A 25,660-nucleotide genomic window follows, 5' to 3' on the forward strand; every position below is an offset into this window, starting at 1 on the left:
TATATGTGTGTATCAGTATGTATCAGTATGTGTGTGTATCAGTATGTATCAGTAGGTATCAGTATATGTGTGTATCAGTATGTGTGTGTATCAGTATGTGTGTGTATCAGTATGTGTGTGTATCAGTATGCGTGTGTATCAGTATGTATCAGTATGTGTGTGTATCAGTATGTATCAGTATGTGTGTGTATCAGTATGTGTGTGTATCAGTATGTGTCAGTATGTTTGTGTATCAGTATATATCAGTATATGTGTGTATCAGTATGTATCAGTATGTGTGTATCAGTATGTATCAGTATGTGTGTGTATCAGTATGTATCAGTATGTGTGCTTCAAGTTCAAGTTGTTTATTTGTCACATACATAGTCATACACAGTATAACTCGCAGTGAAATGGTTTGAGAGTGTTCTGTCCAAACTGAGGAGAAAAAACAGGGGTGTATAGGGATGGATGTATCATTCATGTAATGGATGGATGTATCATTTCTTTTTCATAGCCATTTTAGGTCTGTCAGCAACAACAAAAACAAACAACCTGTGATCAGTAATATATCTCATATGTTCAGTATAAAAAATATGTTATATAACATATGGGCAATATATTCCTGTAGTGTATCACCCAGTATCACCCCTGTAGTATATGCTGTATTACCCTTGTAGTATAGGCAGTATTACCCCTGTAGTGTTTGCAGTATCACCCCTGTAGTGCATGCAGTATCACCCCTGTAGTGCGTACAGTATCACTCCTGTAGTGCATGCAGTATCACCCCTGTGGTGTATGCAGTGCTACCCCTGTAGTGTTTGCAGTATTACCCCTGTAGTGTTTGTGTCATGGGATGCTCCCCCCCACGAGTCACGTGGTACGGCCTGCCGCGTGCAGGGGGGTTCACTCATGTCTGAGGCCACACCCCCGTGAAGGCGCGCACCTGTACGGGGTTAAGTGTTAGTGTGTGTCTGTCTATTTAAACCCCCGTGAGTGCGTGGGTTCATTGTTTGCTTGTTAGTGTCTGAATGTAATACCCGTAATCATATTTGTCTAGCTTGTGTAAAATGTTAAAGTCGTTAGTGTTAAGTGTGTCTGTGTACATCGTTAATGTTATTTGTGAGTGCCACCATCGTCTATATGTTTTTGTGTCATTAAATGTTTCACTCCGTCGAGAGAGTCTGTGCATCCTGCTCCACGCCCTTCGGCACTCGGGCCACCACGCGCTACAGTTTGCGGTATTACCCCAGTGGTGTTTGCAGTATTGCGCGCTGGTTCTGGGCTCCTGGTGTTGTTTTATGTCCAGCCTAACGTGCCGTGTCTTGTTTGTTCGTGGCTCCTCTCTCTGCCCTCCTCCATCTTTGAGTAAGCTGGAATTTACGGTTTGCGCCCCCCTGGAAATGCAGTGATGCGCTGTTTCTCCACCGCTCCACTCTGATTTGGACTCATCAGCCTGAACAAGTGGGCCGTGTGTGTGCGTGCGTGCGTGTGTGTGTGTGTGGGACGGGGAAGAATATTGCACTAAACAGTGCTGTCGTCCTCGTAATGGTGCAGCATGGGTTTGTTTTCGTGTGAGGTGGCAGAAGGAATATCAAATCCCCAGGTCGCGACTGGGCTCTGGGGAGGCCATTACAGCAAGCACAACTCGGATGGCGGCGAAACCAATTGAATTTGGTCCACTGCGATTCTCCATCATGCTCTCCACATGAAGAAAAGGCAGGAAGACGATCGACGCTTGGCTTTGATAGAGTCGAAGGCTTCGTGTACTCCGTGCTGCTGTAAGCACTGGTATGCTTAGCTCACTGTTTACTAGAGATAAGGTGAGGAAAGAGAGAGAAAGCAGAGGAAAAGAGAGAGAGAGAGACTGATTTCCATAGACACTGATCTCTAAATGTGGCTGTCTTCTGACACGGTCTGAATGCTTTCACTACAAGAGGCAAACTCGGGTAAGAGTCCAAAAGAAAAGCTCGGTTTACTGCTGACGGCATGATTTCCAAGCACTCTGTGTGTGTGTGTCCTCTTAACCGCATGCCTCATAGATATCAGCGAAGGTGCTGACTGGTGTGTTGAACTGGTCCAGTTGGTGTGTAGCTAGCGGGCAGGTCTAGAGCCTGCTGTGGCGTTCTCCCCTCCTCCTCCTGGTGTACGGGCGCCAGGTGATAAAGTTGGCAAAGCGGGAATTAAAGCAGGGAGCTGGAGATGTAAACAATTATCCCCAGCGAGCGCATCTCGCACTGCTCTCTGGTGGCAGGCCCCATGAGCAATAGCCACCGTTAATGGCATTATTATTCTCCAGCATCTAATGGCTTCCCTGAGCATGCTCCCTCCCCCCCCCTCTCTCTCTCGCTCTCTCTCTCACACACACACACACACACACACACACACACACAGGTATATGCATGCGCAGCACAAACACATACATCATTGTGTCATGATCAATTGAAGAGAAACTCCATTTTTCACTGTCATTACGTATTTCTTGAAACAACAAAATCTTTTTTCACTGGTGCTCGGCCCCACGTGCCGCAGTTATGGCAGCACGCAGGAATTCACACACTGCAACCCCCATGTCAGGGGTTAAACACGGTTAAACACGCTTCATTGGCCTTAAAATATTTTTAATTATGCCAAATACTAAAGGCATCTGTCACATCACTACTTATGTTTAAAACTATATATTATGTGTGTCATACTGTATTTATGTTTAATGATAGATCAGAAAGATTTTTTTTTTTTGCATGAAAGATCCCATACCTGGATTCTTTGATCCTGTACCTCAACTCTTTGATCCCATATCTTTGATCCAATAGCTTTGACTCTTTGATCTGATACATAGACTCTTTGATCCAATAGCTTTGACTCTTTGATCCGATACATCGACTCTTTGATCCTATTTCTTTGACTCTTTGATCCAATACCTCAACACATTGGCTTGGTGGTTAGCATGTCTGCCTCTCGGCACTAGGGTTTGGGATTCTTGGGTTCGTGCCCTTCTCTGGGTGGAGTTTCCATGTCTGCTTGGGTTACCTCTGGGGTCTCTGTCTTCCTCCCACAGTTTTCGGCTGGTATCTTTCCCTGGGTGGTATCCCATCTCCCCTCCCTGCCTGAGCTTTCCAGTGTGCATGTGACTGGATGTACAAGCTGTGTGTGTGTTGATTGTAAAGCTAGAAATAGAATCTCATTCCCTCATTCATACCACCCTCTTTGATCTGAGGCCCAGAGTGCTGCTTGTCCACTGTATGTCCTCTCCGTGTGTTTCTTGGCCCTTGATGTGAGCGGTTCGGTCTACGGTGCTCCTGTTCGCTGCAGAATTGCGCCGCTGCCCGGTCCAACGTGACTCTTCCCAGTCACAGAAAGGGCGCGGCAAGTTTAGTCCGTTGGGTCTAAGGAACTCGGGTCACAAACACAAAGGTGTCCCACCTGCTTCACTGCTCAGTCCTCTCCGCTTCAAAGTTAACGGCTCGTCCGTGCGCTCGCCTAATTAATGTTATCGTGGGAACTGGACAAGACTTGTATTCCTCTGTCCTTAATGGAGGTCTAATTAAAAGCTGTAATTGGGCCATTCGTTTACTGGCCTGATTATTCTTCTTAAGTAAAGATAAGGAATCTGCACTTTAAAATGGGCCAAGTAGCCATTAGGGTTCAGGGAACTTCTCGGTCAAGTTTTCTACGCTGTTTCCAGATCACGGCATCTGGCTGTGTTGGTGTAGGCGTTATTTACGTGGCTATGAATTAGAGGTCTCTCCCAGCCACAGCAATGGTGAGGAAACAGCAGGTGTGTTAGGACACACGGCATTAGATGTTATTGGTAACCTTGAAACCACTTTTGTTTCATTTTGTGTTTTAGTCAGCTAGTAAAATAACTTTTAATCAGCATTAAAAATATCCTGCTGGCTCTCCCCGAGGCTGAGGGTACTGGCTGGAATGCGGATTTACGAATGGCCAGTCCATTCACATCTGATCCACAGCTTCAGAAACACTTCTGGACACTTCTGGCGATCTTTCCCACAGGCGCGGTGAGTTCGGTTCGCCAGGCTCCGTGTGGGGCCTCAGAGGTTGGGGGTCAGGGAGGGGCTACAGATTTGCCCCTCCATCTTCCCTACACCCTAAATCGGACCCTCGTCTGTTCTTTGTAGTGTGATGAATGTTGGCTAAAAACTGACATTCTTGCATGATCTCAATTTTGCAGATTATACAATTGCTTTATATATCTATACTAAACATTTTTTTTAGTGAGTGCAGTTATATAAACTGTGGTTAGCATGTCTCAGTAATGTCCATCAATTTCTTGGTTATGTCCACCGATGCCTCAGTAATGACCAGTGATGTCTCAATAACGTCCGCCGGTGTCTCAGTAATTGTGTGTGGTCGAGACCCGTGCACCCAGAGATTTTTTATGTCGTCTAACGGCTGATGAATGAAATGCGTCATCAGCTTCGTCCATGTCATCTCCATTATGCTGCCCGCGGACGTCACGTGACCACCAGCCCGGTCCAAAGGTCCTTTGCTGCGGCCCACGGTTCGTTTACGTCTAACGACTTAAACAGGAAAACATATATTACTGAGCAGTTACAGCAGTTACACGTGGACCAATCGTCCGTTGGCTCTGTCGTCAGAACTCAGCATGATTAGGTGTGAGATGGTGCTTAGACAAGCAGAAGCACCAGACCTTTTCCCAGTTGCAAGTAATGATGTATAATATAATGCACTATAATTCTAAAATTGCATTCCACAATGCTTCTCTTAAAATTTCATTAGCGCCCTTACACGGTTTTGCATCCGCTTCGCTTAATAATTGATAAAGTCTGTTCTGTGCTGTGGTGGGTGTATTTTTGTCACGCGCATAGAAGTGATGATAGTGTGGAAGGAGCAGCACCTGCCTCACGCCTGCAGGCTTCACCGAGCCACGGCTATAAACCTGCCGTTCAGCTGTCACATTCAGGCGATACTGTTAAAGGGAGTTTGACATCAATTAAACTTAAAGAGCTGGGTGAACATGTGTGTGTGTGTGTGTGTGTGTGTGTGTGTGAGTATAAGGAGACACCACCTGCCTTGGCCGGCGAGCCGGTCCGATCAGGTGTCCCGTGCCAGCGACCCTCCGAGAGGAGCCGCTCGTCTTCGGCGCCCACCCCCCCGCCTCCGCGTCAGCTGCGACACCTTAAAAACATGAACAAAAGAAAAGTACCACCGCCGCGCCAGGGCACACCACCGACGCTTCAGTGATTCTCTTTGCTTTGATGCGGGCCCGGCTCCGTCTCGGTCGTGGAGGGGGTGGGGGCCGTCCGACGGTTTCGGTGTGTGTGTGCGGTTGGGAAAATGCCCGCCTCCTGCTTTTTTCTCTTCCTGTGTGGGAGAAGCAGAAAGCAGTTCGCCCTGGGCCTTGGAAAGAGCTCTGGGGAGGTGAGCCGATGGACCAGGATAACACAGACGGCCACGCCATATGGTGGAGGCCTAGATGCCACCCACACCCCACGCTACACGCCCCCGCCCGCCAGTGCTGTTCATTTGAATGCAAATTTGTCAGCCCTGGGGTATTAATACATGGGCCCTGGAGCTACAGTAGGAAACGTATTACATGGTGGGGTCAATAATGAATGGGGCTCCGCTGTAGATATGACGCCATCATAAAATATTGTTTTAATTATTCCTCTGTGAATTAGGTTCATGGGTGAGACCAAAATGTATGTTTTCCCCTGCTAAGTGTATTAGCCCTAATTTAACTCTTGTATATTATAACTGAATTAGTTTCTCCCAAAAGCAGATTAAACAACGGTAGATGTGGCTAGCCACGCTAATTGCTCTGCAAAGATTAAATACACTCAGCCTGACATATAGCATTACAGCAAATCGGAATTTATTACCTTTAAATAAACCTCAGGATACTTATGGCCGTCGTTAACGGGACTCGGCTTATTTGTCAGTAACTGTTTCAGTGCCGTTTGGTTGCAACAGTTTGCCCAGAGGTTTCCTAGAAGGCTGATTCATTTAGGCTGTGGAGTACTTGTGGAGTACTGTTTCACAATTTAGATTATATGCTTCTTCAGTCTTCTTCAGTCGTCTTCAGTAATCTACTCAGGATGAGTGTGTTGTGCAGCACACAAGTGGTTCCTCTGTCTAGACCTCGTTGGGTTTTTTGAGGCAAGCAGATGAGCAGTACTGGAAAACCTCAGCAGCATGTAATCACGGTTTAGCCACAAGCCAGAAGCTCTGGGCCCACCACTGCTGTCTGGATCATCGGTGCACTTCACTGGCCCAACCCAGCTCCACATATGCATGTGCCAGCTGTTCGAGCACCACAGAAAGTTGATGATCCGCCTCACGTGTGAAAGGGAAGTGGCTGAGGCGTCGATCGCAACTGTTTTCTCATGTGTAGAAGGCAACTGGCTGAGATGTGGATTGCGACTGTTCTCACGTGTAGAAGGTAAAGTGGCTGAGGCCTGGATTGGAACTGTTTTCTCACGTGTAAAAGGTAAAGTGGCTGAGGCGTGGATTGGGACTGTTTTCTCACGTGTAGAAGGTAAAGTGGCTGAGGCGTGGATTGGGACTGTTTTCTCACGTGTAGAAGGTAAAGTGGCTGAGGCGTGGATTGGGACTGTTTTCTCACGTGTAGAAGGTAAAGTGGCTGAGGCGTGGCTTGGGACTGTTTTCTCACGTGTAGAAGGTAAAGTGGCTGAGGCGTGTATTGGGACTGTTCTCACGTGTAGAAGGTAAAGTGGCTGAGGCCTGGATTGGAACTGTTTTCTCACGTGTAGAAGGTAAACCAACCATTCATGATTGGTTTAATCCCTGAGGTTAACCCCCGGCCCAACTCTAATAACGGCTGTCTTGTGTGCCTGCAAGATAGGCCTATATCATAATAACGAAGCTCCATATTCTATGGTGAATCCTCCAACAAAGTTTGCACTGTACGGTTCAGCAGAGCCCCTGCTGGTTTAATAAGGTGTCCAATGCCGTCCAACAGCCACGTGCGCCCTGTTTTGTTTTACATTTATTCTTTTGTCTTAAATGATAAAGATACAGCCTCTGGCCAGCAGGCTTGGCTCTGCCCCCAGGCTGTCAGATGGCTTGGCTCCGCCTCTAGGGCCCGGTCCTTGTCCTGGAGTGGAACGGAATATCAGAACGCCACCAAAATGAGCACCCACTCAACAAATCCCAGCAAACACACAGTGACACAAAACACAGCCAATGGCCCCAAGATTTATGTTTAACTGGTGTGAAAAGAAACTGAAAGCCTTTAGAGTAGCAGCTAATAGATCGCCACGGCCATCATCCTCACAGGGTCGTGTAGGCCAATGTCATGTTGTCAAAGGCCAAATCAGAATTGGATTAGAAACAAGAAATGACCTGCTGTTAGAAGCCTTGAATCACAACCTCTTAAAAAAGCAGTGTGGCAGTACCCACTGGAGGCCTGCAGCATGCACACAGGTCCTGCTCCGCTCCCGCAGGTCAGCCGTTACGCCTGCACACTGCGGGTCAAGCAGCGTGTAGACGCTGCACAGGACGAGCCGCGAAGACTCAGTCTTTCCCATTGACTGCAACATGGCGAAGGCCGCTTGAGTCTCCGGTAAGGTCCTGCTTGCTAAAGACTGGAGTTTTTTTCTGCTCTCTCATTGTCTCTCTCTTTGTCTTTCTGTGTTTTTGTCTTTCCCACTCTCTCCCACTTTCCTTTCATCCTCTGCTCTGTCTCTTCCACATTCTTCCCTGCTTACTCTCTCTCTCTCTCTCTCTCTCTCTCTCTCTCTCTCTCTTTCTCAGCTGCCATCCTCGATGACCCGATGGAGTGTAGCCGAGGGGAGCGCCTGGCCATCACGCTGGCCAAAGACAGCATCAACCGCGCCAGCAACCGCTCCACCACGGGCAAGCTGGAGGTGGACATCTTTGAGCTGCTACGAGACAGCGAATACGAGACAGGAGAGACCAGTAAGCACCAGCTTGAGTGGTGCAGGGGGCGGGCTGGGAGGCGGAGCCAGGCCTAAAGGAATGCCACTGACACGATCCGATCACCTGCACCCACGTTCAACGGCGGAGAAGCTGTGATGGGATCAGTCTACAGGGCAGCAAAGGTCTGGGATGAGGGCAAATGAATGTGTACTAAATAGCAGCCCTGCGGTGGCTGAAAATAGAGAGAGATCTCCAGTTCTGATGTCTCGCGAGTCAGTGTGCACATGGTCCTGAGACTGAGGGAATGCTTTGTTGCCTTGGTTACTGCAGGTCCTTTCTGAGGCCAGTTGCTTCTGCAGACGTGCACTGAGGTGGTTAAAAGGTGCTTTATTTATTCCTCCATTTTCCCAAGATGAGCAGAGAAATGCATTTTCACGTGTGGCGTATAGCTGGGTCAGATCTTAGCATTAGTCTTTTTTCCCACTTAACCCCTACCTGTAAAGTAAACACAAACATGTACATTTTTCTTGCATCTTAAGATATCGGTGTTATTTTCATGGCATGAGCAAAGACCTCGGAGATGCTCCCACCAACCTGTTCTGATACTTCCCTTCCCTGGGATTATGGATGCGGAGATGGGAAGCAGTAGGGGCGGATCCTGGGAGGCCAGACAGGGCTCGAGCTCTTTCCTCAGGATCAGGACAGTCGTGAGCTCCCGTTCCCAGCAGGCACGCCTGTTGAGACAGATCAGGAGTCCAGAAGCCTCCTGCTGCTGTGCGCTCAGCCCCGAGGTCATCCTTCTCTACCTGTTAGGACAGCTGCTTCTGTCTCTCTCTTGCAGGCAGAGATGAGATTAGAAATGGACCAGTACCACACCCAGGCAGGAATGAGATTAGAAATGGACCAGTACCACACCCAGGCAAGGATGAGATTAGAAATGGCCCTGTACCACACCCAGGCAGGAATTAGATTAGAAATGGACCAGTACCACACCCAGGCAGGAATTAGATTAGAAATGGACCAGTACCACACCCAGGCAGGAATTGGATTAGAAATGGACCAGTACCACACCCAGGCAAGGATGAGATTAGAAATGGACCAGTACCACACCCAGGCAAGGATGATACTAGAAATGGACCAGTACCACAACCAGGCAAGGATGAGATTAGAAATGGACCAGTACCACAACCAGGAAAGGATGAGATTAGAAATGGACCAGTACCACACCCAGGCAAGGATGAGATTAGAAATTAATTGCTGTCACACTACCTTTCCTCCATCATACAACTGTTACTCCTGCCTGGCGCTCTATAGGGCAACATAAAAGGGAGAGCACATGGGACTAACGTGTACATGTGCGCGTGTGTGTGTGTGTGCGTGCGTGCGTGCGTGCGTGTGTGTGTATCTTTTTTGTATATCTTTGCTTTTTGTTTCCCTACTAAGTTTCTGTCTTTAGTTTCATCTTTATGTTCAACACTATAAGGCGTGTTTGAAAGGTGCAAGATAAAACCACTTATTGTTATGATCTAATAACCCCATTCAGTATTTCTCCTTCAGTTTCACGCGGCCAGTCCATCGTGCGGCTGCACTTCAGTTTTGTGCTTGCAAATTATTTGCGATGAATGAGATAATGACTTTGGTGTGCACAGAGGAGGGAACACAGTGACACCCCAGCCAGAGAGCCACAGAGCCTTCCAGTTTCAGCAACATCTGCTCAGTGCAAATGGACTGGAAGGTGCCTTTTGCTGACTGAACTGAGCTGTGCTGCATGGAGACACATTCGCTTGCCAAAGGAAGACGGCTAACCCGCGAACCTCACGCCTGACTGGTTATCCAATTAGACTGCAGCCATAATCCTGCTGGTGTGTGGCACTCGCTGTAGCCATGTTGGAAATGGGCCCGTAGAGCTTCTGTGAGGGCTGTTATGACAAATGTCTCATTCCTATAGCCTGTGATGGGGGCGCTATCTCATTCCTATAGCCTGTGATGGGGGCACTATCTCATTCCTATAGCCTGTGATGGGGGCACTATCTCATTCCGATAGCCTGTGATGAGGGCGCTATCTCATTCCTATAGCCTGCGATGGGGGCACTATCTCATTCCTATAGCCTGTGATGAGGGCACTATCTCATTCCTATAGCCTGTGATGAGGGCACTATCTCATTCCTATAGCCTGTGATGAGGGCACTATCTCATTCCTATAGCCTGCGATGAGGGCACTATCTCATTCCTATAGCCTGTGATGAGGGCGCTACTTCTCCTGACCAGAGCATTTGCCTGAGGTACAGTTGATAATGGGCTAGAGGTTAAGTTCCGCTACGATCGCTAGCTAGTTAGAAAAACAGTGCCAAACAGCGTCTGCTGCGCTACTGGTCACGACTGACTGAGTGACTCCCAGTGGCAGGTGATGAGCTCATAGCTGATGACGTTATGATTGTTATCATCATCATCATCATCATGGCCAGCGTGGCGTTTGGCACCCACACTCCGGGCTCACCAGTCTGGCTGGCTGAGGTCAGTCTCTTCTACCCCGTCTGTTCCCACCTGCTGTGGCTGCATAGCGTCGGGCGCTGCAGATGTCGAACCTGCAGCAAATGTACATTATTTAGGAATACTTTGCCTCTCTACGATCATTGTTGTTTTGTTGTTTGTTTGTTTGTTGTTGATGTTTGTTCATTTGTTGTTGTTGTTTGTTTGTCCCACAGCTTCGACCCTTTGCACTTTTGTTTCTCCATTGCTTATCCAGCCACTGATTTTTAGCTCTGAGTCACATCACCTGACATGAGAAACAGGAAGGATAGAGGAGGAGGAGTGGGGCCTAGCAAGAGACGTGATTGGGCCAGCCCAGTGTCCGTACAGAAAATGACCCAATGGGCCACTGTCCCTGCTTTGTGGGCCAGTCATTGGCCAATTTATAGAATTTTATTAACAATTATAAATTAATTTATGTCAAAAGTTGCATCAACCAACGGCAAAATGCATCTGTAGCATCTTACCAGTGCAGCTGTGATGCCAGCAGAACAGTGGCATGGTGGCATGTCCTTTTATTGCTGCGTCAGGGCGTATATTTTAATCATTTGAGTCCCTGTTTCTCGAATTTTCTATTTTAGACTGTTTGAATTCCAAGCTGGGGTCTGCTAGCAGCCAAACAACACTGTTTAAGCTCACTCCCCCTCTCTCTCTCTCTCTCTCTCTCCCTCTCCCTCTCCCTCTCCCTCTCTCTCTCTCTCTCTCTCTCTCCCTCTCTCTCTCCTTTTCCCTCTCCCCCTCTCTCTCTCTCTCTCTCCCTCTCTCTCCTTTTCCCTCTCCCCCTCTCTCTCTCTCTCTCTCCCTCTCTCTCCTTTTCCCTCTCCCCCTCTCTCTCTCTCTCTCTCCCTCTCTCCTTTTCCCTCTCTCCCTCTCTCTCTCCCTCTCTCTCCTTTTCCCTCCCCCTCTCTCTCTCTCTCTCTCTCTCCCTCTCTCTCCCTCTCTCTCTCTCTCTCTCTCTCTCTCCCTCTCCCTCTTTCTCTCTCTCTCTCTCTCCCTCTCTCTCCTTTTCCCTCTCCCCCTCTCCCTCTCTCTCTCTCTCTCTCTCTCTCCCTCTCTCTCCTTTTTCCTCTCTTTCTCTCTCTCTCTCTCTCTCTCTCTCTCCCTCTCTCTCTCTCTCTCTCCCTTTCCATCTCTCTTCCTCTCTCTCACTTCCTTTTTTGTCTGTCCTTTTGTATGTCTCTCGGGGACGTCTCTCCTTTTGTCTCTCTCTTCCTGTCTTTTCCTCTTTTTCCTCTTTCTCTCCTATTTATGTCTTTTTCTCTCTCTTTTATCTGTATGGCTGTCTGCCCCCCCCCCCCACCCCCACCCCCCCACACACACACACTGTTTGACTGTCTGAATTTCTTTTGTTGCCAATACACACTTTCCAACCTTTGGGGTCCCTGTACGCTGCTCACACAATAGAAGGATTATAACTCCACCTGAAATTACATTCCGTTCCAGTGATAAGGAAGATTACAGCCCAGCTCGTGTGCAGGAGAGAAGGAAAAACAAACATTCTGCTTTGCCCTCTTTTCGTCCTCACTTCCGAATGGAATTTCAGAGCATTTTTTCCTCATGTTAATTAATAATTCAGCATGGTTTTTGAGCGAGCGTGAGTGTGTGTGTGTGCGTGTGTGTGTGTGTGTGCGTGTGTGTGTGCGTGTGTGTGACAGAGAGAGAGAAAAAGAGAATGCAAATGAGAGAATAACCCAGACTAATGAACTTCTCTGCATTGTTGGGTTCTGATGTGATTTTATCCCTCTGCTATTTATGGTTCAGTTCGAAGGTTACACCCCCCATACCCTCCCTACCAGTCCTGTGCCAGTCCCGGATCTCGCTGGTTTGGTCGAGGTTGTGTGACCGCTGCTCTGTCTCCTGTCTCCTCACAGTGTGCCAGATTGTGTCCAAGGGTGTCGTGGCGGTCCTGGGCCCCTCTGCTAGCCCGGCTTCCAACTCCATCATCAGCAATATCTGCGGCGAGAAAGAGGTGAGCGCAGCAGAGTGGGACGTATCCCACCCACCCATATCACTACCCACCAATATCACTAACCTCAATACCACCAGCTAGCCTGCCTTAGGCAAGAGCCTCCCAAACACGACAATCTGGGACAAGCAGTAACTATAACAGCTGATAAATGGATCATGGAAGAATGTGTGAGTATCTCTCAGCCAGTCATGACCCTCTGTAAGGCCCATTGGTGAATCCTGTCCACGCCAAGCAGGGATTGATACCTTTCCTAAGGAGACCTCACTCAGTGAATCTGGCTGTGTGCCTCCATGTTGCCGGCTATGGACAAACAAACTGCAGCTTCCTGGTCACCTTAATAATGTATGTGTTGCGAAATCTGTGTAGTGCTGTGTGGTATCTCTGAACAGTGCTATGAGCCACACCCCCACGCCCTGCGTGAGTACCTTACCCAGCTGGGGAATAATGCCTTTTCCAACAAGTTTATTCCATGTGCTCCACTGACTAAGCATCATTCCTTAATGCCCTCATAATTCTTAATCAACCACAGCTTGCCTCACAAAGTGGACATCGCTCATGAATATTCATGACCTCGTACTACAAACGACTACTCACAGATCAAGCCAGCAGTGATGCTAGCTTTTAATGTTTACATCAGTTATAAACATGCTTGCATGAATATTCATTAGAATATAGAAGCCGTGTTTGTTTTTTTTAGAATGGGTGGAGTTTGTCTTGGGAGCAGGGGAGGTCTGCATGTAGGGAAGGAGAAGAAGGAGGTGGGACGGTGTGGCGAGAAGGGGCGAGGCAGTATTGGGAGGGGAGAAGGGGCGAGGCAGTGTGGGGGGGAAAGGGGCGAGGCAGTATTGTGAGGGGAGAAGGGGCGGGGCAGTAATGGGACGGGAGAAGGGGCGAGGCAGTATTGGAAGGGAAGAAGGGGCGAGGCAGTGTGGGGAGGGGAGAAGGGGCGAGGCAGTATTGTGAGGGGAGAAGGGGCGAGGCAGTATTGTGAGGGGAGAAGGGGCGAGGCAGTGTGGGGAGGGGAGAAGGGGCGAGGCAGTATTGTGAGGGGAGAAGGGGCGAGGCAGTATTGTGAGGGGAGAAGGGGCGGGGCAGTATTGGGAGGGGAGAAGGGGCGAGGCAGTATTGTGAGGGGAGAAGAGGCGAGGCAGTGTGGGGAGGGGAGAAGGGGCGAGGCAGTATTGTGAGGGGAGAAGGGGCGAGGCAGTATTGGGAGGGGAGAAGGGGCGGGTCAGTATTGGGAGGGGAGAAGGGGCGAGGCAGTATTGGGAGGGGAGAAGGGGCGAGGCAGTGTGGGGAGGGGAGAAGGGGCGAGGCAGTATTGGGAGGGGAGAAGGGGCGAGGCAGTATTGGGAGGGGAGAAGGGGCGAGGCAGTGTGGGGAGGGGAGAAGGGGCGAGGCAGTATTGGGAGGGGAGAAGGGGCGAGGCAGTATTGGGAGGGGAGAAGGGGCGAGGCAGTATTGGGAGGGGAGAAGGGGCGAGACAGTATTGGGAGGGGAGAAGGGGCGAGGCAGTGTGGGGAGGGGAGAAGGGGCGAGGCAGTATTGGGAGGGGAGAAGGGGCGAGGCAGTATTGGGAGGGGAGAAGGGGCGAGGCAGTGTGGGGAGGGGAGAAGGGGCGAGGCAGTGTGAGGAGGTCTGTGCTGAATTTTGATCTAGACAGAAAGGGTATCAGCTGAGGACTGGGGGAGCCAGTTAAAGAGTGGAGCAGGGCGTGCACTTCTGTTTGCTTTAGACAGATCTAGAAATTCCAGAACGTGGCTATTGCTGCCATTATCCTGAAGGGGACACAATGCTCTAGCAGTTCTGTAGGTCAAACCCCCAAAGGCTCAGTACAACAGGATGACATGTAGGATTATGTACATGTGCTTGTGTGTGTGTGTGTGTGTTTTAAAGAGATGCCTCTCACTAAGTACTGGCTTAGTAAAATGATACTGATTTGCAAGCTCTGAATATCTAATCAGAAAGTACTTTGCATTTGTGACCATTCCAGTTGCTGGTGTACGGTGGTTTCAGTGAGTCCTACATGGCCTCTCGTGTGTGTGTGTGTGTGTGTGTGTGTGTGTGTGTGTGTGTGTGTGTGTGTGTGTGCATTTGTGTGTGTGCATTTGTGTGTGTGCATTTGTGTGTGTGTGCTGGTCGTTTTGGTGCCACCTGATTGTGTTCATAACTCTAATCTGTGAGTACACAGCTGCCTACCAGCTGACAGCCAGGCCTGTAGACAGAGGACAGTATGACACTCACAACAGCGATACAATGATCAGACCATTACTTGGTCTCCATCTATCTCCATAAATGCTCAGAATCGCCTCGGTCCTGCTCCACCGCAAGGGCCGGCTGCGCTGTCCAGTCACGGCGCGGCTAGGAGGACGAGGGCCGTCTTAACGATCGCCGCGTTCCATGCGAGCGCTCCTGTTATCATGCTGCGCACGCCTGACCCCCCAACCCCCCCCCAAAAAAACCACCCCCTGCACCCCTCCCCCACGCACTGTCCGCTGCACTCAGCTCAGCTATCTGCCATGCTTAAAGGGAAGCGGCCGCTTCCTTATCGCCCGATAAATGGATGTTACGGCGCATCATTCACCCTGTCAGAGGTGCTCATGAGTCTCCGGTCCAGGTGTAGAACACACGTTGGCTCCGTTTCTCACCTGCAGGGGGAGCTCCAACAGCCTGTGCATGCGCCAGTTCAGGAAGAGCTCCCCTCCCGGGGGCCATGCTCTGGAACCGCAGCGTGATGGGGTGGGGTTTGATCCTTGAGACCCCCAGGTTTGACCAGGGTTTATAGTGAATAATTTAGCACCTTATGAAGACATCACGTATCAGCGCAGGGGGACGATTCTGTCTCACTGCTGTCTGGGCTGCTTTTGAAGCGCTCACTTGAATATTTCATATATCTGACCTTTCATGCTTTTACAACCCCATCTGATTGGCTCAGGTAATTATGGACAAAAAAAGTCTTTTGTACTTAATTCTGTACAGAAGATTAAATAAAGAAAATTAGGCTGGGCTCAGGGGTGTAGCAAATCAGCGTAGCAGTGGGTTGAGTTCAGAGGTGTAGCTGATGAGCGTAGCAGCGGGTTGAGTTCAGAGGTGTAGCTGATGAGCGTAGCAGTGGGTTGAGTTCAGAGGTGTAGCTGATGAGCGTAGCAGTGGGTTGAGTTCAGAGGTGTAGCTGATGAGCGTAGCAGTGGGTTGAGTTCAGAGAGTGCATAGCTCAAGTCCAAGAGAGAAACAAACACCATCCACCATCTACACCTTACGCCTCTGGCACTGGAGTAGTATTCACATGCTGATCTACCCACCACCCACCTCCCAGACCATTTCAGCACTACTCGTGACATCTTGAAAAAAAGACATTTTTTAAAAATAAAACTAGGTTTGAATTTCTGACATTGGCACCATCTGATGGTGGAACTGATTGGCGTGGAGCCATCCTAATTCCCTCTGTTATGCCAGGTTATTTATGATATTGTATGTTAATTTGGGATTACTCCACTTGGATGAGCCTGAATAGCGAAGTAGATCCAGGTGACAGGGAGACGCAGGAGAGCTCCAGGCAGAGCTGACAGTCCAGCCCTCGAGTCACGTCGGATTATATATGGATCTGATTTTCCTAAGGGTAGTGAAGCATCAGGTGGTTCTCTTCAGGTGTCCATCAGGATTTCAGTCTGCCCACTTAACTGTAGACCCGCCCACTTAACTACAGACCTGCCCACTTAACTACAGACCTGCCCACTTAACTGCAGACCTGCCCACTTAACTGCAGACCTGCCCACTTAACTGCAGACCAGCCTGTGAGGCTGTGCACTGGGCCTGGCTTGGGCGAATGGCATGCGAGGGTCAGCCAGGGTGATGGTGGCTCTGATAAACTGGCCATAAGATGAAAGGCTCTTTATGAACATAGTCTCTTACATATGCTGGAGACCAGTGCTCAGACCTCTGGTCTCTGCTGTGAGATGATGAGAAGTCAGAATCAAGGGTATCTGGAGTTTAACAGCCTACATGCACTAATGCACAAACATGACAATGGAGTAATAGCTCTGTGACAAAGAATGAATGCTGTTATATCACATTAGCACAAAGGTCAGATCTGGCATTTGTAGCACTATATTATATTATTATGTTATTATACCATTATTATTATAATGTGAAGCACAGAACTTTGGGGTATGGTTTATAAAGCTGGAGATGAAAGATGTGTGTTGGATAAATGGAAGATGGAACTCATGGAACTCTTGTTTTGGTTTCTGTCATATTTCTGAGGGTAGTGGATCTGGACGGATCCGGTCAGCGGTGACGTTTTTCAGTTCACACTTTAATCAAGGTCCACGTTTTCATTACATGTAGTCAGTTTCTGCTCCTCTGACTCCAGGGCGCCAGCATGCTTCTTTGTCTGGTTTGTGCTGGTTTGTGCTGGTTTGTGCTGGTTTTGTGCCGGTTTGTGTTGGTTTGTGCTGGTTTTGTGCTGGTTTGTGCTGGTTTTGTGCTGGTTTGTGCTGGTTTGTGCCGGTTTGTGCTGGTTTGTGCTGGTTTTGTGCTGGTTTGTTCTGGTTGTGGTGCAGTCCTTCGGGTTTCCACCCCGTGGATGTCTAACAGGTGGCATCTCGCAGGTTTGGGCAGCCATCCGATTTTCCTTTCCAGTGGCGGCACCCTACAGCTGCGCGGAGCCGCGTTTAAACCAGCGCGGAGCGCGGGCAGCTGCCGTGACTGTGTACCGGCGCCACACCGGAGAGCTTCAGAGACGTGACGGGCAGGCGTGTCGGGAGAGGTCAGCGGTGTCGCGCTACCTGCCGCAGGGCATCCGCACAGAAAACCGAGAGGCAGATGCAGCCCGCCGCTCCTACTCTCGCACCATAACAGGCCAGCATCTGTTGCCGCCGGCGATCCTGAATCCTGACACTTGACCCCTCGCGGCGATGCCCCCATCCTCGCTGTTATCTGTGTGCCACCAGCTCCTCAGCTCTTCCACCGTCTTAGTCCCCACACGGGGCCCTCGGGGACCAGTGCTGAAGGAGGAGGGGCCGCTTTTAAACGCAACTGGGTCGTTTGTTTCTGACGCAGTCAAGGTCTGGGGAGCCATGCCCCTATCCCCATCCCCATCGCTGCTCCGCTTGTCCCCTGGCTGTTGGTACTGCGCCGCTGTCCTGTCCTGGGCGTGTTCATCCCGAGGAGCAGATTTATTCACAGCGCTCATTAGGAGCGACAGACCCAAACCCTTGGCACACACAGGCGGTTCCTGGCTGTAATGTGTGAATCCCGACTTGGAGAGATTTTGTAGATTTAAAGTCGATACCCTGGATAAGTCCCAGGCTCCCTGGCTGCACGGCCTGGCCGGCATCTGGGCAGATGTCCATTTGTCCGGCGCGGAGACGGGATGCGGACAGACGCGGCAGGTGGTGCCTTCTGTGATTGGTGGAGATAACTGGGCCAGCGCGGGCCACTGCAGATCCATTCATCACCACCGCACCTTTCACCTGCTCTGCTGCAACCCCCCGAAAAACCTCAGTGCACTTTCTAACCGTGCTCCTTTTTTTTTTATGTGTGTGGGGAGAACCTGCGGATGTGTGCGCAAGGTAATTCAAGACTGCAGAGGTGTTAGCAGGCTGAGCAGTGCGGGAGATGTCTGGGTGGTCAGTGTTCAGCAGTTTGGCTCTCCCCAAAGCCACTGTGGCATTCATCTTTCTGTTCCTTTCTCTTTACAGAAGCACTGCTGTGTTAGCAATCATCACCCCACTCAACAACAATCGGTGGGGGAGGCAGGTGTGTGCATGCGTCTCCGGTTCTAAGGTCCATAAAAGAAACCAACGTGCCAACATTTGGCCACGTCAGCAAGTTCCACGCTAGCAGCCGGCTTCGTCTTACCCGTTTCCCTCCAACGTGGGACGCGGCGACATCGTAGGCGTCGTTTTGTCCTCCCCCCCCAGGGTGTCAAGCTGTGGCATTTGACCCTTTGGTCTCGGGCACGCCAGTGTGATCTTTTATTAAACGGGAGAGTTCTTTTGGCATGCGAGGTGCAGGCAGCAGATGCGAGATCTCATTATCTTTTGCTTTGCCATATGGCTCAGAGTTTTCGTAGTTGTCCTCCGGGACCCAGAAGGTTCAGGAAAGAGGGTTTGTTCACGTAGCAGAGGTAGAATTGAGTTGGACGCTTGTCAGATTCATGGTAGGAGAGCAGGTCTAGCTTTCACACCAGCGGAAAGATGCTGCACCAGTGGATCTAACTGCAACACTGAGGAACACTGGACGTTCTTCCCACGTGCCACCTGACATCTCAAAACCCTTTTTTGTTTGTAAATTTGCAGTCCTAAACCGCACAAGTAAATGCTTCCTCTCTAGGTGTACCAATTAACAAACTGCATTTACATTACAGTAATGAGTTACTGACAAATTACATGTCTTATATTTAAATGTCTTATATTTAAGACATGTATCAAATTTATTCTTAAATAAAACCCTAGACCAGACCAAAAAGTGAAACTGGTATCCTATACCTCTTGTACGACTGGGAGAACAGCATGTGAGACCACGTGAGACCACGCAAGACCACGTGCTCATAAATAAAGAAGAAGCTACGTCCATATTAGTCTGTGGAATGAGGGTTGGGGACGCAGGATGTAACACAAGCAGAATAGCAAATAACTGAAGCTGATGAATATTTGGAATTTTGAAGCTCTTTTCACAGTCCTGTTCGAATGTTTTCCGCAACATGTTCAGTTCACTGCCTGCTCAGCTCTATCGGAAGAAGGACATGCAAACAGAATAAACTCAATCAACTTTTCTCACTCTGTGTCACTGATGCAGAGGGGCAGCTCGTGTTCAGGTTTTCCCGCTGTGTTCCAACCTCCCACCGGCGAGTGGTGCTCCATAAAGGAGCGAGGTAATGGATAACGTTTGGCGCGTGTAACCCTTCCCCACTGCAGGCTCAGGCGGAGGTAGTTCGGCGTGTGCAGGGCCCCCAAAACGGGCCCGTCCTGGCCTTGTCTGCCCCGGGTGTGGCCTCAGCAGGGTGTCCTGCTGGTTGTCTGGAGTGGCAGCAGGTTGCGAGTGGCATGTCACTGGATGGAAGGGCGGAGGAGGGTTGGTCAGCCCTCGCACACACCTCTCCCGCTGGCCCTCCCAGGTGGAGCTCTCTCCTGCTGGTAGGCTGGAGTGGCAGCAGGTTGCGAGTGGCATGTCACTGGATGGAAGGGCGGAGGAGGGTTGGTCAGCCCTCGCACACACCTCTCCCGCTGGCCCTCCCAGGTGGAGCTCTCTCCTGCTGGTAGGCTGGAGTGGCAGCAGGTTGCGAGTGGCATGTCACTGGATGGAAGGGCGGAGGAGGGTTGGTCAGCCCTCGCACACACCTCTCCCGCTGGCCCTCCCAGGTGGAGCTCTCTCCTGCTGGTTGTCTGGAGTGGCAGCAGGTTGCGAGTGGCATGTCACTGGATGGAAGGGCGGAGGAGGGTTGGTCAGCCCTCGCACACACCTCTCCCGCTGGCCCTCCCAGGTGGAGCTCTCTCCTGCTGGTAGGCTGGAGTGGCAGCAGGTTGCGAGTGGCATGTCACTGGATGGAAGGGCGGAGGAGGGTTGGTCAGCCCTCGCACACACCTCTCCCGCTGGCCCTCCCAGGTGGAGCTCTCTCCTGCTGGTAGGCTGGTGGCATGGTGGGCTGGCACTCCATCCCTGAGAACAGTCTTGTTGTGAAGGTTGTGTGCCCCAAGAATCAGAAAGCATTACACATCAAACCTTCTTTTGGCTGATATTCTATTTTCATGGTGTATAAACATTCAATAAGGAGTGAATGCAGAAAGTATTAATATTATGATAGCTTTTGCTCTGTGTGTGTGTATGTGTGTGTGTGTGTGTGTGTGTGTAAACATTCTATCACAAAGCTCAGGGCATTTTGAGCAGTATCTTTGAGAGAGGAACCAGAACAATCAAATGAGCTCTTCAGAACTAATCTCCGAAATGTGCTTGTTTGGAAATGTCTGAGCTCCCATCTTCAGGTCCAGGAGAACCTGTCTCTGTGCGGTCTTTATGAAGTGGTAGCTCGTTAAACTACTCCCACGTACTCCCTTTATTACTATGGCGCTACGCTGGTCTCCTGGAGCCCTGCTGGCTGTGCTGTTTGAACCACTAATTAGTTCAAGGAATCCAATAGCGTCTCCTCTGATCTTGGTAAACTTAAAGGTGTTGTTTTCTTTTTTTATTTGGCGATTCATTAGCGTGTTTCTTTGCACGCGTGCGAGCTGATTGCTGCCTGGTCCTCGAGCTGTGTCTGTGATGAGCGGATGAGCTGGAGCACGACCCTGGCATGGGGAATGAAACAACGACGGAGCTCAAGATCTCTGGGAATACCTAGCGATGCGAACAGAGCTCAAGATGAGGCAGAGAGACAGAGAGGCAGAGAGACAGAGAGAGAGACAGAGAGAGAGACACAGAGAGACAGAGGCAGAGAGACAGAGAGGCAGAGAGACAGAGAGAGAGACAGAGGCAGAGAGACAGAGAGAGAGACAGGCAGAGTGATAGAGAGTGAGAGAGAGAGACAGAGAGAGAGACAGAGGCAGAGTGATAGAGAGAGACAGAGAGAGACACAGAGAGACAGAGAGAGAGAGACAGAGAGAGAGACAGGCAGAGTGATAAAGAGAAAGTGAGAGAGAGAGAAAGAGAGAGAGACAGGCAGAGTGACAGAGAGAGACACAGAGAGACAGAGAGAGAGGGACAGAGAGAGGGACAGAGGCAAAATGAGAGAGAGAGACAGAGAGAGAGACACAGAGAGACAGAGGCAGAGAGACAGAGAGAGAGACAGAGGCAAAATGAGAGAGAGAGACAGAGAGAGAGACACAGAGAGACAGAGAGAGAGGGACAGAGAGAGAGACAGAGGCAAAATGAGAGAGAGAGACAGAGAGAGAGACACAGAGAGACAGAGGCAGAGAGACAGAGAGACAGAGAGAGAGACAGAGGCAGAGAGACAGAGAGAGAGACAGAGGCAAAGTGATAGAGAGAGACAGAGAGAGAGAGAGACAGAGAGAGAGACAGGCAGAGTGATAGAGAGAGAGTGAGAGAGAGACAGAGAGAGACAGAGGCAGAGTGATAGAGACAGAGAGAGACACAGAGAGAGAGAGAGAGAGACAGAGAGAGAGAGACAGAGAGAGAGAGAGAGAGAGAGAGAGAGGCAAAATGAGAGAGAGAGACAGAGAGAGACAGAGAGAGAGAGAGAGAGAGACAGAGGCAGAGTGATAGAGAGAGTGATATAGAGAGAGTGATAGAGAGAGACAGCGAGAGAGAGACAGAGAGAGAAAGAGAGCGTGAGAGAGAGACAGAGAGAGAGACAGAGAGAGAGAGAGAGAGAGAGAGACAGAGGCAGAGTGATAGAGAGAGTGATATAGAGAGAGTGATAGAGAGAGACAGCGAGAGAGAGACAGAGAGAGAAAGAGAGCGTGAGAGAGAGACAGAGAGAGAGAGAGAGAGAGAGAGAGAGAGAGGGGCGCTGGCATGCGTCTCCGTGGTGTGCGCGCCCGCTGCCCGCTCCTCACGACTCTGGCCCCTCCCTGGAGGGCAGCCAAGCATCTCCATTACGCCCTGATGGAAAGTCATAGGGAAACATTCATGCAATCTGCCATGGAGAAGTGGCCTGCTCACATCTCCATGCCACGCACATCCTCAAGCACCTCCTTCAAGGACCAGTGAGCCACACGGCCGTATGGCATATCAGATTAGGCAGTGTGGCGCACGCCCGCGCCGCTGTGCCCAACCCCCAGAGCAGGCACGGCTGTGGGACATTCTGTGGGCAGAGAGCTTTGTGCTACTGACTCACTCTGATTTGCATGGAAAGGTGGTGTGCGTGTGTGTGTGTGTGTGTGTGAGTGAGTGTGAGTGTGAGTGAGTGTGAATGTGTGTTTGTGGGTGGGTGAAAGGGGGAATTTCTTTTGGTGGCGTTTCGTCATGCGCAGAATGTAAAAGTATTTAGGCTGCAGGCTGTATTTTTGAACTGTTTATCTCTGGTTATGTCTTTGGTATGTTTCAGAGTTTGACATGCTGTGACGAGTTTCTTTCTTCCCATGATAAAGTGCTGTCAGTTTAAAAAAAAAAAAAACCACTTTCTTCATATTTTCATTTTTATCACTTTTTCTCTAAAACAGTAAAATCTTACTGAAATTAATGAAACATTTTTTTTCTTTTAATTTGCTTGCTATCTGTGAGGAAGCTGTACAGTTATTTAAATGAGCTTTATTAACTTTAGCACGAGAGAAACTCACAGCCAGGCTGAGGAGATCCCAGGCCGCGTTCCTGCACGCCACTGAGGCTTCACGGCCTCACCGAGCGCGCTGGCCGACCTCCCTATGTGTGCAGGTGCCGTACGTGAAGGTGGCCCCGGAAGACATCCTGAAAGTGCAGTTCCCACGCTTCACCACGCTGGACCTGCGGCCGACCAACACGGACGTCAGCCTGGCTGTGGCAGGCCTGCTGGCCTTCTTCAACAGCACCAGGTCCTGCCTCATCTGTGCCCAGGCGAACTGTGAGTACGCCGTTTCGGACGCTCTGTGGATCAGGGGGTGTGTAGCTTTGCATGCTGGACGATAAAAATGTCATAGACGTGCCAAAAGAATGAGGTTTTCAGCTGGTCACTCGGGCACTGAAGGTTTATTTGCTCTAGAAGGGTCAAATGGTCCCACGGTCATTTTTGTTCCGTTTTTTTCTTTTGACTTTGGCTTTGTTTTTTTCCTTCTTCTGTCCGTGCGTTCCCACACGGCTTTAGCTGTGTTGAGGGCAAGCTTTGGGCTGAGGCATTTATCTTGTTGAAAGAAAAAGAAAAAAGATTTCTTACAAGTCAAGCCTTGAGGAAACTATGGGAACCAGATGAGTGTTGATTCCAAAAAACAAGCACCATCAATTTACTGTGTGTCCATCTAATCTGAAATAATCTGTTTTCTATTAAGGCTTTATGTGATTTATGTGTTATGTAGTGTTTTACATACAAATAAGTATGTACTGCGCAGACATATTTATCAAGTTTATCATTTCTGGTACAGTACTGCACACTATTATTATTATATTATTATATATAACATTTAGTGCAACGATAATGATAATCTCTCACTGCTGTAACACACCTGCTCTGTTCTGTTGTCCTCACTGCTGTAACACACCTGCTCTGCTCTGTTCACTGCTGTAACACACCTGCTCTGCTCTGTTCACTGCTGTAACACACCTGCTCTGTTCTGTTGTCCTCACTGCTGTAACACACCTGCTCCAGGTAAAGTCCAGCACATCTCACTGTTTAGTAATGACCCTATGAGCTGAATCAGATATGTCACCTACCATCATATGTCTGATATATGATACGATCCTGTACATTATAGATGATGAGATATGTGAGGCGTAGGTTCCAGCTGATGTCTGGGGTTCCTGGCTTCTCCTGGTCCTCGTTCAGATGCTGTTTACGGACACACGGCGTGATTGTTGACGGCTCTACATCAAAGGAATGGTTATTTCATTAGCTTTCATCTAGGGTTATGTTTCTCCATTCTGGCTTAATGGTACAGATGTTTCATGGTGGCACAGACCTATAACTCAACACCTCACATGATGGTATTGATTACTGCACGTTATGCACAGGCGATGATATGGGATCGATTGCAGAAGCCTCATGCACACACGTTTGCTCTCATTGGCCTGTGGGCTCTCCTCATAAGCGCTGTCTCACCTGTTCGCCATCAAACGCCCCCCCCGGTGAGAGTGACAGCTATCTCTCCGCTGACGTACACGTGAACGGATGGACAGAATGAGTCACTAGTCAAAGAAATCAGAGGTGACAGGTCATCCATTGAAAAAACTCATCAGAGACACGTTCAGTCGACTCGGACAGCGAGGCGGAGTCCAACATAACCCCACCCCCACCAAACACCCCCGCTGGCCCAAGAGAGGCAGGCCTAAAAAAATCGAAAGAAACTCTTGCCCATAGAAAATAGGTTTTTTGCAAGTGAAGTATGGATGTTAGCTGTGAAGGCCTTGGTCCGGGTGGCAAATCCCAACCTTTCTTAATCAGGGCATCGGAGCACGGTGGTGATCGTTGTGGCGAAGCAAGGGTTGCCCCAGGCTGTGGCAGGAAGGCACTTTTGCAGGTAATTTTTCTCATGCCATTTGCAAATTCCCAGGTGCAGAGGAGTCCACAGCAGAATGTTAGCCACGTTCCAAGGCCATCGTCGTCTCATTACTCAAATGCTTGCCTTCTTGAGGAACAGTTTTATCTGCAAAGCAGTCTAGGGGAGTGTAGATAGCACCATGCGTTTGCATCTTATTTTTAAAAGGCTCTGTTCCCTCCCTATGGGGTTCTGTGAGAAAATAAAGCACAAGGCAGTGCAAGGCAAATTGTGTAACAACTCTCGTGGCAAACTTCCTACCAAGAGTATCTTCAAACATCCCCATAAAATAAAAACTTTACACTGTACTGGAATGGCTGAAGTGGATTAGTTTAGCCATGTTGGTTGTGCTTTTGCTTAGGTTTACTGTGACGCTGCAGTGGTACCAAATCACATATTCTCCAGAGTCACTGCACCAAGCTGCTGAAATGCTTCTTAAAAACCAGCTGTGTGTTTCTGCGCCCCATCACTATTCTCACTTGGACAGTCTCCTTTGTGTCTCACGCTTTGCATTTCCCCTGCAGTTATACCTGAGCTGGGAGCCGATGCTAAGCTCATGAGGCAACACTGAGAAATGCAATTACCATGCAGCAGCGTGCCTTAACTTTAACGAGTATGAACCAAACCATTTTTAATAAATGTTAGTTTTTAGCTTTTCAGGTTCTTTTTATGGGTTGCAATTAGTTACCTAAAGCAATGACCAACAAGAACTATTCACCGGGCTGTTTAACTCTGTGCTTGTAGTAGTTGGTCTTTTACTTCATTACAAGAACTTTTTTTTTGTATTGTAAATATTAATTTCAAGGCCAGGGTGATATTACAATGTGGCTGTCAAAAATAACAATTTTCACAAAGAAGGACAGGCAGAAATGTGGGAGTAAATGAATTGCTTTTTCCAGTGAGACAACTGAGTACAATTTGGGAAAAGCAGTAGTGACTTCACAGTGGTGGGACTTGAACTGGCAACCTCCTGGTTACTAGTGAAGTACCAGAACCACTGAGCCTCCACTGCCTGCGGTAGATGGAGTATGTATATAGATTCATAGGTTATATAATAGTTATTTTTCTAATGATGCTTTGGTTGCATATTATACCCCAGAATAATAAGTATGTATGTTAACGTGCGTGTGGGTTTTCGACTGGCAGTGCTTTTCCAGGGCAGATACAGAGCTGGCTG

General features: G+C 49.3%; 1 protein-coding gene across 1 annotated transcript in view; it reads left to right on the forward strand.

The window, feature by feature from the left end:
* Positions 1-25,660, forward strand: part of grik4 (glutamate receptor, ionotropic, kainate 4) — a 217,597-nt gene that overhangs the window by 114,477 nt on the left and 77,460 nt on the right. Inside the window, exons 3-5 of the mRNA XM_035534393.2 lie at positions 7,738-7,902; positions 12,264-12,361; positions 22,694-22,859. Of these exons, the coding sequence (XP_035390286.2) occupies positions 7,738-7,902; positions 12,264-12,361; positions 22,694-22,859 (429 nt within the window). The remainder of the gene's footprint in view (positions 1-7,737; positions 7,903-12,263; positions 12,362-22,693; positions 22,860-25,660) is intronic.

Source organism: Electrophorus electricus, chromosome 17 (genome assembly GCF_041902795.1).
Source record: "Electrophorus electricus isolate QZ-2024a chromosome 17, ASM4190279v1, whole genome shotgun sequence".
NCBI classification, from domain to species: Eukaryota; Metazoa; Chordata; class Actinopteri; order Gymnotiformes; family Gymnotidae; genus Electrophorus; species Electrophorus electricus.